Source organism: Gymnogyps californianus, chromosome 6, assembly GCF_018139145.2.
Source record: "Gymnogyps californianus isolate 813 chromosome 6, ASM1813914v2, whole genome shotgun sequence".
Taxonomy (NCBI): Eukaryota; Metazoa; Chordata; class Aves; order Accipitriformes; family Cathartidae; genus Gymnogyps; species Gymnogyps californianus.
Genome location: NC_059476.1, coordinates 36600458 through 36613266, shown reverse-complemented (window position 1 = coordinate 36613266; position 12809 = coordinate 36600458). Strand labels below are relative to the sequence as shown.

The 12809-nt window shown below is 37.1% G+C and overlaps 2 protein-coding genes across 2 annotated transcripts in view; both read left to right on the top strand.

Moving 5' to 3' along the window:
• CTNNA3 (catenin alpha 3) overlaps positions 1–12809 on the top strand; it is a 546120-nt gene that overhangs the window by 2892 nt on the left and 530419 nt on the right. The window contains exon 2 of the mRNA XM_050898633.1: positions 7045–7151. Coding sequence (XP_050754590.1) covers positions 7050–7151 — 102 coding nt within the window. The 5' untranslated portion in view covers positions 7045–7049. The remainder of the gene's footprint in view (positions 1–7044; positions 7152–12809) is intronic.
• The window catches only part of DNAJC12 (DnaJ heat shock protein family (Hsp40) member C12), a 375633-nt gene that overhangs the window by 36813 nt on the left and 326011 nt on the right, over positions 1–12809 (top strand). The window lies entirely within an intron of this gene.

Here is a 12809-nt window from a genome sequence, read left to right as displayed (position 1 = left end):
TCTGTGATTCTCTTTCCTTACGTGATATTGGAAGATGACCTCTGCTTGAAGAAGTGCTTTGATGGAATGCACTGTAGAAAAAGTAGGCATGACTATTAAACAAGGAGAAGAGAGCATCTTCTGAATGTTATAACCCTGGCAAAAATCTTCATTTGTTATCTCACTAGACATCAGAAAGTCTGTAGGAGACAAGTTCATTGAGGTGTAATGCTTTCCCCCATCTCAAATGTTTTTTTCTTAATTAAAACTTTTCATGCTGTTAGGTCAGTCATAACCTGTTCCTTGCCATGTGGATTCTCCGGTATCCGGTAAGAACTAGGCTTATGCTGTGTTCTTTTCCTTGGTAGATTAATTATAAGGGATGATGTATGACACTATTTATGCTGAGAACTATGTTGAAGAACTTGGTGGAAATCTTGTGTCCTTGGAAATTTCAGCTGCTTTTCAGGTGTGGTTGAAATTGGCCAATGGAATAAAAAATTGCTCTAGGGAGAAAGTAGACACAGAGGGAAGTGAAAGAGAATGTAAAAAAAAGTGGTGTTTTTTTCTCTCAGCATTAAAAATTATCTTCCAGTTATTTTACTGCAAATCTACACCTAAATGCAAAGTCTGTTTAAATAAAGTAGCCTTCAGTGAATAAGTGTTATTAATGGATCTGAATCTTGCCACAGTCTTCAGTTCTCCAGCTCTTCTTTCCTTTGTGGTGTCTTTGCAGTAACAGACATGTTTCCTGTTACTAGTAAAAAGAAGTGATAAAATCGGAGGTGGTTAGAGTGTAACCTGACAGCTTTGTATGGAAATTTAAATAATTTGGCAGGTGCATTATAGGTTTTCTCTGGTGTTAAATAGGCCAGATCCTTCCCAGGTGTCAGAGGTATGCTCTATTACAGGGCATGGTCTGGCCCACAAAGTACAGCAGGTCTTCAAGCAAAAAAAGTCCATACTGTTGTATTGCAAACAGAACTAGTACATTTTAGCATTCTGAATATCTTCTTTCATGTATCAGCTAGAAGAGTAGAAAAAACCGCAGTGACTGTTTTTGTTGCTTCTATAAAATCTGATTTGCACTTGCTGTACTGACTCTGTAGCGAAAGGACTAACATTTTATTCCCAGAGTGGTGTTGGCACTGATTGATGAAACTGTTCAATAAATATTGACATTAAGAACAAATAATAAAACATATTCTATTACATATTCTCAGCAATATTTCATGTCTTGGAAGTCCTCAGGTGTTCTGTCCATGTGTATCTTCTTTAAAAATACTAATCCAGATTACTTTGTTTTAATATTTTTTTTCTTGTCTTCCCTGGTTTTTAGAAGGCAATAGGCCTGTGCATTTTATGAAATTGATAGGATAATATATTGTATGTCAGTGTAGAGTAACATACAATGGAAAAAAAACCCTAAAGAAAACAAATTTGGTGCCAAGTTACTGGATGAGAGCCTTATGAATCCCTTTGCTGTCCAGCTCAAAAGTCTGAGACTGAGTCATTGCCTCGAGACAGAAGTTGGCATACAATCAGAATGTATGGGAAAACAGTAGATGTGCTGAAAACTACGAGAATAAGCACCAGGAAGTATTAGTAATGACATGTTTCATGTCACCTAATTGTTCAAAAGCTTTTTAACTTTAAATTTTTTTGACATATTTGTGCTCTAGTATATAGCTTTAAGGACGCCCATCCCCCTGCCACCCCTCCAGCAGCCACTGTGTCCTGTCAGTCATCCTGAAATACACTGGAGAGCTTGTCAGGCAGTCCCTTGCAGATGCCTCAGAAGCCAAATAGTGAGCCATAGCAGTTGCACTGAAGTTCCTAACACAAGGAAATTACATAGACAGTTGCTTTAGTGCTGAATATGGACCATATATATTCTAGGATAGGTGAGTGATGTACTATTGGCTTTCTAATGATGTAGCAGGAAATGGGTTCTAAAGTTAACGTTTTCTAATTTATGCAGAATATCTTTGGCTCTGCTTTCTGGCATTAATTAGCTTATATCTATATACAGTGTACTTATAGATTGTTTAAAAGCTGCAGGTGCTATGTTCACATTGTATTGCAGATGGATACAGACTTTGACTTTTTTCCGGTGTCTTTTTTTCTTACACCAGAAGACTCAGCAGTTTCAGTTTGGACATGTCTGCTGAAAAGACAAAATTCTCATTATCTTAAAGTTTGTAGCACTTGGTAGGAGTGTGCAGGTGGTTGCTTTTCTGGCTGTTCTGAGACACAACTGTATCTTGTGACACATGCTTAACATCCTAAGTGTTGTAAGAGCTGCTGGTCTACAGTGCTGAAAATGCCTACTGTAAAGGTTAATATAACCGAGTGTGAGGTTATAGCAGCCTTTTACCGAAATATCTTGCAGTCAAGATCCCTACTGTAATTACAGGGCATATTATACTGGAGTAGACATATGCATTTTGAAAAAATAGAAGATGGACTGTGAGTCTCTCTCTCTCTCTCTCTCCCCCCCCCCGTCCCCCCCCTCCGAGGCAAGCACCAAAATTTGTGGTCTTAACAAAGATGATCTGGAAGGACAGAAGTTCACTTTCTAAGTGGAAATATGAGAGAAACCCCCAGAATGATCTTTACTGGCTGCATATTTTTCTTTCTGTCACCTATTACCCTTGCCTTGATTAAAAAAAAAAAAAAAATCCTATTTAAATACTGATTAGCTAATATGGTAAATAACAGTAAGGAGAGCCTGGTAAGTTGAAAATATGTGGTCAGGGTATCAAAATAATTAAGATGTTGTAGTTTTTCACTGCACTGGCTTGCAAGCTTGTTTTCATATTTTGGCTGCTTTAAGGAAGTTTCAGGAAGCATTAGAATTTTACTTTAAAAAAAAAAAAAACTAGAATCAGCAAGTGAGCCCTTAAGTAGGTTGGTTATACCTTAGAGTATAATTGAAACTTTCAGAAACAATAATTTTTGCAACTGACTTTCAGTTAATTATAAGTTATGGGCCTGATCCAAGGCTAAAAAGCTATTGTTGAGTTCAAAAGCCGGTTGAGCGAGGGCTCAAGCAAAGAATAAAAATGCTTATGTTAGACAATATGCTAAGGTTAACCCCCCCCCCCAAAAACCCCCAAACAACCCAAAAACCCACAAAAGGGAAAGTCACATAGATTCACATTTTTCTGATCTGCACAAATGGGATTGGATTTGTAACAGTTCCCAAGTTTGAGACTGCTCAATGGTAGGATTCTGGAGCACAGTGATCTCTAGTAAGAGGAAGTGACTATAATTACAACTACATTTTTATCTGCCAAATTTTAGAAAAGATCTGGTCATTGTAGATGACCTGTAGTATAGGAAGTTGTGCTGCGAGAATGGAGAGCAGCTCTTGCTGCAAGCAGCAAAGGTTTTATTTCTGGATTTTGAGTAAAGCAGTTGCTAGCACCCTTCTGTCAAGGAATTGAGGGGAAACCACTGCGAAGTTAAAGCATGAGTGTATCTGCAGAAAAAATAACCTGAAAATCATCTAGTGATTTCTTCAAATCTCAGCAGAAGCTTGAAGTGCTGTCTCCATCCAGTTCTTACCTGTCCCCTTGCAACTGATGTGTGTCTTGACCAGAAAAAAATTCACAGCACAATCAATACCATCTATTTGCAACTGTTGTGATGGATTTCAAGATGTACGTGTATACTGGGAGGCTTGTGAAAATGCCAAAGATAAGGGTTGTGAACCAGCAATATCATAAAGATTTTTTTTAAAAAATGTGAATAAAAGCCAGATTCATTGAAATGTTGGCCAAAGATTTAGAGAACCAGTGAACTGCAGATGGTAAAAAAAAGTCTGTCTTTTTAAGAGTGTGAAATAATGTGGTTTGATGCAATCCCAGTGAAGCTGGAGGAGAGTATCTTGTTGAATTAAAAGGCTTTTTGACTCAGTGGTGAACACAGCAGAAACAGCTTTTCAGCAGCGTGAGTGCTTCTCTGCTCTATGTTCATAAGCTGCACCAACACGCTGACAGGTAGGCACAGATATGACACGCTATTTGCCAACACTGCAAAGTCAACCAAAAGTGCATGCACTGCTGTTTTATTATGGGAGAGGCAGTTTAAGAAGCTATTAAATAGCAATGCAGTTTGGGGTTGAAGCTAACTGAGAAGAGCAGGGATGTGAATGACAGACACTTGTGGCTTTCAGAGCAAGTTATTAGTACTGTAGGAAAGGTTACTTTAACGGGTTAAAAAGAATCTCCCGTTAATATTTGCTATCTTTAATTCAAGAGATTGTGTGGAGGTCTGAATGTCGGTGGGAACCTGGCTTCCAGGTTACTGATAGCTCCCTTGCTAGTATAGCAAATGTTGCTGGAAATAACTATATAGCTGTAGCTATAAGAAAGCTTGAATTTTAATCTACTTTGCAGACACAGAACCTTTCTGAGTATTTGTTGTTCAATAAAATGATGCAGTTAATAGGTGTTGGCCCTTTGAGTTTGCACTTTGTACTAGACCTCTCACTCTTGAGGTTTACAGACTTTACTTATATCATTATATATTTAGTGTATTTCCAAAGAATTACATGGTTGAGAAATTGTTTTCACTTTTGGTTTTAGTTTCCATACATAAAGAACCAGTGCTTATTACCAGTAAGAATCACTACAGGTACAATAAAAAGTAAAAAACCCAAAAACAAACCTGCTTGTGTGAGTACCGAGCGGGCATGTCTTTGGCCTGAGCTGTAAGAATAAGCTCTTGTTGCAGAGCTCAGCTCACCAAGGATGTTATGTGCACAATGTAAAGAAACCAGGAGGTGTTGCACTTCCATGATGACCTAAGTTGTAGTTGTATGAAGCCCTCTGGGTGACTGTGAATTTGTCTCTTAGTGATTCCTCCACTAAACAGCAGATGGAAAGAGCCTGCCTTATTTCTTGCTTTGTTGCATACACAGTGTATTATCAAGAATTGATAGCCTGACCATAACAAACATACTGGGCTAGATGGACTGTTGATCTGATTCAATGGGACATTTATTATGTTGAATGTGCTTGTAGATATCTTGAGTTCATTGACTTTTGATGTTTTCTGTCTCTTGCGGTTCTCCTTGGTCTGAAATTCTGAAAACATTAGTCAAACAAAGTTTGGAAACAAAATATTTTGCCTTCTGGGAGCATGCCCTAACCACCAGCCTCTACAGCTATGCTGTATTTTCAGCCTATTTTGTTCTAAGCTCAGTGAGTAAATAAGTGTTTTACATTGAGTAGAACAGAACCAGCGGAAGATACTGAGTCATCCATCTCAAAGCACTTTGTAACAGCTGCAATGAGGCTTTGTGAATAAGAGGTGTGGTCTGTACACTTGCACAGCTACAACTTCATCACATGAGGGAGGATACATAACAATTTGAGCTAGCAGAAAGGCTGCAGTCCTTTTCCTCAGTAGGAGCCACCACTTGTTTCTGAAGCAGTGGATAATGAGGGGGCTCAATTCCCTTCAAACAGAGGGATAAGTTAAACTGAAGTATTTCAAAACTGTGGGAGTATCCTGCCTAGTGATCCATTGGACAGAAAGAGAACCACTGACACTGGTGATTTTGGGAGTCTCAAATTTTATTTCCTTGGGGTTTGTTACAAGTATCTAAAAGTTAAATGTGTAAAATATGGCCAAATAATTTGCACTGACATTTCCAGAGTTCTCTATTCCATGGAAGGAAAAGTGTAATTCTGGTCTCAAGTTTTTGTTCTCTTTGTCTTTTGACTTGGAATTAAAACTGAAAAATCAGTTCTTTACATATGCTATCACCTGACTGTATGCAGCTGAATCTGTGGGAACTTAGGGCTGTGACTAGTATAGCTTGTAATAAAAGAATAAACTTGGCACTTGTATAACCTTTACTAAGAATGGCAAAACCCTAAATTACCTTTAACCTTAATTCTTTAATTATCATTCATATTATCTTTGCTTGCAAGTGAAATGTGGATAACTATTCTGTGATAAACAATTCAGATCCATTTCTACACAACTTGCTATAGAAACCCTAAACCTACGATGTTGTATTAAATCGATGCTAGGTTCACTGGAAGGTGACAATATATCTCTTAAGCCTGCACAGTTGCAGTACCTTATTACTTTATTATACAGCAGCAATGGTTGTAATAAGTTCTGCTTAAAAAGGACAGATATCCATTATTTGTGTGTTTGAAGTCTTTATTGGCTAAAAAGGCTTTGCTGAGCTATGTTTTATGGGAAGTTAAGTTACTGGAAAATTTAAAATGTTTTTTATTTTGGGACAATAATCAGTTGCATTCCTACTAAAGCACAGTTATAATTCTTTGTTGGCACACACACATTTCACTGCGGCTAAAGGCCTGAACCATGGCCCAGTGAACTCGGTGAAAACCCTTAAATTAACATGAGTGGACTTTGGATCAAGCTCCTAATGAATGATTTATTCACTTTAAAGACCTTACTTAGCTTTACTTCCATCTTATTGACTTCAGTAATAGGCTTTCTTGACTTAATCTGTCTTGACACTTAGAAAATATTTGTTATTACAGGGTGTAAAATAACTACATGTTTCACTTTCTCCTGCTATTAATTGCCAGGACTTTTAAGGGCTGCTGCATATATTTTTGTTCTTAAAGTATTTATTATGACCACTGTAATTTGATAGATGGAGTAAGATACAGGTATTGTGCACATAGCATTAATGTTTTTGTTTTGTGATAAATTCAATAATGTAATATAATTTTTGCTTTAAAGCTACTTTTTATTGACTACTAGAGAACATATATTCAGAGGTCTTCTAATGCAATTATACTTGTGTATTTTTTAATATATGGTCAATTTAGGAATCTGGAAGAGAAGACAAGGAATTATATGTACTTTAAATCTATTATTTTACAGTTTATGCAACTATCTGCCTATTTTTTTCACAATCTAGAAATGAGGAATAATAAAAATTCATTTTATGTCTTGAAATCCTAAACCTGTTATGGAACCAGGTCTTTACTCCCATAGGCAGTCTCTGGTCTCTGACAGGTCATGGCTAATAATTGCTTACTGCAATTTTTTTTGTTTTGTACCTAGGTGAAATGTCAACAAAAGTGCCTAGCATTAAACTGAAAATTGATCCTCGGGATCTGCAGATCCAGACGTTTACAGTGGAGAAATTATTGGAACCATTGATAATTCAGGTATTTTAGTATTGCAGAAAATAAATTGGATAACCATAGAGGGAAGGGAATAAGGCTGAAGAACTTTGGCTAAGGTCACTATTATGAAAGGCATACCCACAGCTCTTCTGTACTTGTAGTTTACTCCGGCTCAGAAACTGTCTGGGGGGATCTGTCTTCTTCCAGATTCGGTCATTCATTTAGTCACTTCCATTTTTGCAAATGCCACACAGTATGTCATAGCAAATATTGCATGTTCTAGCTAGTCTCTTGTGCAGTATTATCTAGTGGATGTTTAGATGTAGAATACACTGCAAATGGATTTCCAACATATGAAAAGTTTCGTATCGTAAGTAGTGGACAGAGTGGAAAAGAAGAGCCTTGAAATCTGTAGGTGAGTTTCTTTGTCTGAATTTTGATAAGAATTGCATTCTGTTGCATTTTAGAAGAGATGCCCTAAGAACAGTGCAATTGTTGCATATTTTATAAACCTATTTTAGTACTTTTCCTTCCAACTAAAGAAAACTTGGACTGAGGGATTTACAAAAATCTTTCAGGTTTGTTGATAAAACTTTCTTTTCAGGAGGAGCAATTTTACTGCATATTCCAGTTCTATTTCAAGTATTCACTAGTTAAATATGCAGTGCTTAGTGTGTTAAAGATTCTCTCCTTATCTCTGTATTTGGCATGGATTAGAAATGTCTTTTTTGATACAATGGAAAGGACCTACTTGAAGGCCTGATCTCATTTTGCAAATAATGTGTATAACTGTCATGGTTTAACCCCAGCCAGCAACTAAGCACCATGCAGCCACTCACCCTTCCCTCCTCCCAGTGGGATGGGGAGGAGGATCGGGGAAAAAAGTGAAACTGGTGGGTTGAGATAAGAGCAGTTTTATAACTAAAGTAAAATAGAATATACTACTACTACTACTAAAAATATAATAACAATTGTAATGGAAAGGAATATAACAAAAAAAAAAAAAAGAGAAATGAAACCCAAGAAAAGACAAGTGATGCACAATGCAATTGCTCACCACCCGCTGACCGATGCCTGAGCAGCAATCCACCCCTCCCGGCCAACTCCCCCCAGTTTATATACCGGGCATGATGTTCTGTGGTATGGAATATCCCTTTGGCTAGTTGGGGTCAGCTGTCCTGGCCATGCTCCCTCCCAGCTTCTTGCACACCTGCTTGCTGGCAGAGCATGGGAAACTGAAAAATCCTTACCTTAGGATAAGCTCTGCTTAGCAACAACTAAGACATCATTGTGTTATCAACATTATTCTCACACTAAAACCAAAACACAGCACTGTACCAGCTACTAAGAAGAAAATTAACTCTATCCCAGCTGAAACCAGGACAATAACTAAGAAAGTGTTAAAAGACCTCTGTAGCAATATGTTACAGGGTAAAGAACAGAAAGGACATCTTCTGTTTTGAAACTCAAGCTATTTTGAATTTTCTTTTCATTGTACTTAAAACAAAGATGTTGGGGTACCTGCATTTAATTAGTCAATTACACATAGCACAAGGATGCCAGCTTATCGCTGTCCTTCAGCCTTGCCAAGATGATGTAGATCAAACTGGTCACAGCTGTACACTGCTCATTTAGTATTCTTTTCCTGGTGCCTGAGGGTATGTTTACGTGGCAGTCACTGCTCTGGCTGCAGTTTGTATAGGCACAGAAGGGTGTGACTTCATTCAGAATTTTCTTTCACTTGCTAATGTACAAAGAATACTTTGTTGTTTTTCAGGTTGTGAAGATGGTCAGGTATAATGGCTATGAAGTAGCTTCAGTGGTTGATTAAGATCTTTCCAAGCACTTTGAGTGATGCCTCTTACAAGACAATAACTTTTGGTTAAATAGGTTATATTAACAATCAGCAAACAAAACTGGGAGGATGACTGTTGGTAAATAGAGCAAAGCCAGACTGAATACTGTACTCTGGCTGTTACTCTATTTATATACATGTAAGAATTGGGAATGTACAGCTTATTAAAAAAAGGTATCTAACATATCTAAAAACATATCTACCAAGTTTTCTATTATTTCAATTTTTTCATTTTGCCACTTTTCTATTTTTAAAAAAGATAAATAAAATCGTTTTAATTAAGACTGAAACAATTATTATTGTACTTGGACAGATATTAAGGGAAAAAATATTTTTTCTCATACAACTCATGGGCTTCATTTGACTGCACTCAGCCACTTAGATACATGGTAAATTTTGTTATTGCAGGAATGCACTTTTTTTCACACACACTGCTCTGATGACATCTTTCCTTCTTTGTCCTGGGAGTCAGTCCTTTGCATGCTGTTTCCCTGGGCTTGCCAAAGGGTGGTGACCAGATACAGAGGAACAGTCAGATTATAATTAAAGAGGCAGCGCATAATGATTGGAGGGAAGAAGAATACAGAGATGAAAGATGAGGACAATAAAATGATGAGTATGTTTGGTGCGATGGTTCTTATGTTTATTTGGACTTTAATGTTGGAAAAGTCCTTTGTTTATTCCAGAAGTGCTGTATGTCCTCTAAAAGCTAGGAAAAGTGAAGAGGTGCTGATCATGTTTTATAACAGTTCTAGGGAAAGTTGCTTTAAAAAATCGGTTAATTCATTGAAATAAGTTTCTCTTTAACAAATAAAGTTGTATTTTCCCCATTTGAAACTTTTGCCTCTCCCTAACTCGTCCAGTTTCTTCTATTCATTTTTCATTATCATCTTTGAAATGTCTTCTCTTATTTTTGACTTGACCTTCTTTTCCTCCCTTACTCATTTGTCCCTTCTGGAAGATTCTTTTCTTTACAAAGTAACCTTTTCTTTTTGTCATTACTTCATTTCCAGCTGTTATTAACCGAGCTACCTCTCACTCATTTTGTCTGCCTTTATTTATTTATTTTTGCCTGGGTGTGATTGCCGGTGTATAAAACCTCAGTTAACAGTTCAGTGGTTTGCAGGAAGTCATCAAGGGGGAGCATCATATGTGGATGGATTATGAAATTAGTTTCAGAGTAGTAGGAATAGATTTCTTGATAGACTGCATTTTAAAACCTTCTCTTGTATACCAGTAGGTCAGACTGTGCTCAGGCAGCTGCAACACTGGGGGTATTTTTAGAGGAGATGAAGAAATGTAAATTTTGGCCTGAGTTTTGCAGGATCAGAGAAACCTGACAAAACAAAGAAATGCAATTCTAGAACAAAAGAAAGAAACCATCTAATTACTATTATTTTTTTTTTAAAGCTCTTCTCAAGCATCTTTAAAAAGCTTGAGTCTGTGAAGAATGGAAATGCTTTGATTCAAAGAGAATACAATTTTGTCTGTCTTTTCCCCCTCTCAACCTTAATGCTTTGTTTGTTTCGTAACAGAACTGTGGAAGGGGAACTTGCATTTTGAGTGGGAAGGAGACAGAAAAAAATGTTGAAAATGCAATAGCAGGGATTAAAACTAATACTCCATGAAGGATGATTGAGATGCTGGAAAGGCAATAAATGAAAACTGATCTATGATTAGAAAGAGAATCAGACCAGTCACAGATAAAAATGAATAGTATTGTGCTCTGGCCTGATTCACTGAGCAGCTGCTGCTTTGAACACAGTTTAACTTTATTTTGAGATTAATGTTCTAATTTATTTATTTAATAAGCTTATAATGCTCTGGTAGGAAAGAGGCAGTGGAAGTGTTTGAGCTTCTCTGAAGTCTGTCCTAGCCAGTTATGCTAAGTGTTAGGGCAATCATTAGGTTAACAGCATCAATATGGGAGAAAATGAAGGCAAACCCAGCCTATGTGGAAGTAACTTTGCAAATGACTTTGCTAGATTCTCTCTCTTCCCTGCAGTCTGCAGTTGGCAGTGATGATCACTTTGAACCTGTGACAACAGTATGAGACATTGTTTTGTGTAAGACCCTCTCTGACTTGGCAACTTCTCCATCCTTGGAATAAAACAATGCCCCTAAATTACAATGTTTGGTGGATTGCAGGGGCAGCAGTCTCACTGCATTTCCCTCTTTGCATCCCAAACAGTGGCCTGACCCAGGGTGGTAAGTTCAAATAGTGCTGTGCAGGGCTCTGCAGAGATAGAAACTCTTATGTTGGAAGTGTCATAACTGCATTAGTGTAATTCTGTGTCCAGCCTTATGAACTGTACTCTCATGGGGATGTACTACTAGCTGCACTCTGTTTTCTATGTGTTACAAAAAAGTTTCTTTAATCCTGTCCAGTTACCCCCTCATCAGAAGGGGTTCCCTCTGTCTGTGGCCTTTATTTTATTTTATTCCAGGTGCTTTGAGGACATTAGTTTTGAAAGGAAGGCTTTTAGGTAAAATTCTCTATCAATGCATCTGGCACATTAAAAATGATAGTTGTCAAAACTGACATCATTCAGCTGACAGCTGCCTTGATGTAGATTGGGTACATGCTCAGACAAACAATCTTTCCTTGATTCTGGGCTTTTATCAGAGATGCACTCTGTCATGGAGCAATTAGTGTGAAGTAATCAGTAGATCATAAAGTATTTTCATTCGCGTAGCTGATATCTAATATTTGTCATGCTTGTGCTAGATTTACTCACAAAATATAACAATTAATGTAATGGAAAATATCCTCTTGTTTTATCTCATCCTCAGAGACTGAAGTCTGTTTAATCTCTTTGCTATACTATATAATGATTACAGTTATGGCTAGGTATAAATTTGCTTCTGTAGCAACTATTATAAGAGTTTTTTCCTTTTGAAATTGTGCACAAGAAAAGTTTTGAAAGATATGACTTGATGAGATTCATATAGCTTCATTAATTCATGCAGGAAACACTTCATAACTGCCTTTGCAGTCATTGCAAGTCTTAAGCTGTAAATTTGCCACTTATTTGGATATTGTATCTAAAGCTCTCTCTGTGTATACACACACGCGCAGACTTAATATATGTTGTGTGTGTGTGTATGTATACATAAGCAAATATTTGTAAGAGCTTTTCCTTGCGAAACCTCTTGTTTCCATCTCTTTATATTTTATACATACATACGAGCTAAGGAAAGTTTATGGCTGCAAGAGATAGGTAAGTTTTACAGAATATGTAGAAACATCCAGGTATTTTACAGTCCCTTGCATCACTGATGAAAAATAGGCAAGTTGAAAGGCATTTATTCTCACCTGTCATCCACACTGACAAAAGTTTGCTCGCACAAAAACCATACACTGTTGGTTTTAGTTCTGTGTATGGTGAGTTTACTTTATGCACACTGAAAGTGATTAACCAGTATTTATTTGTATGGGCAATACTTTGGATTTGAAACAGGGAGGAGGGGTTCTGCTGTAGTCATTGGATCACTGAGTTCATGACTTGTTTTTTCAAGTGTCTAGGGATTGCGTTACACTGAACTAAATTTTAAACAAAAAAATGTTTTATGATCGATGCTTTAAAATACTTTCATATTAATATCAAAGGTGAACCAAATCTTTTGATACTCAGGTACCAAGACATTGTTTCCTTAACTACTGCAATATTAAAGAATTGCCTGTAAGGGCTGGCAGGAACTGAATATAACATTGGAAGAACTGCTGCACGGTTCCTTAGGAATTCAGTATTTGGGATAACCATGACAAAAAAATCCCACCCTTTCAGCCTAATAAATAATGGCAATAATAGGCAACAACAACATGATTCAGCTTTGCAGCTGTG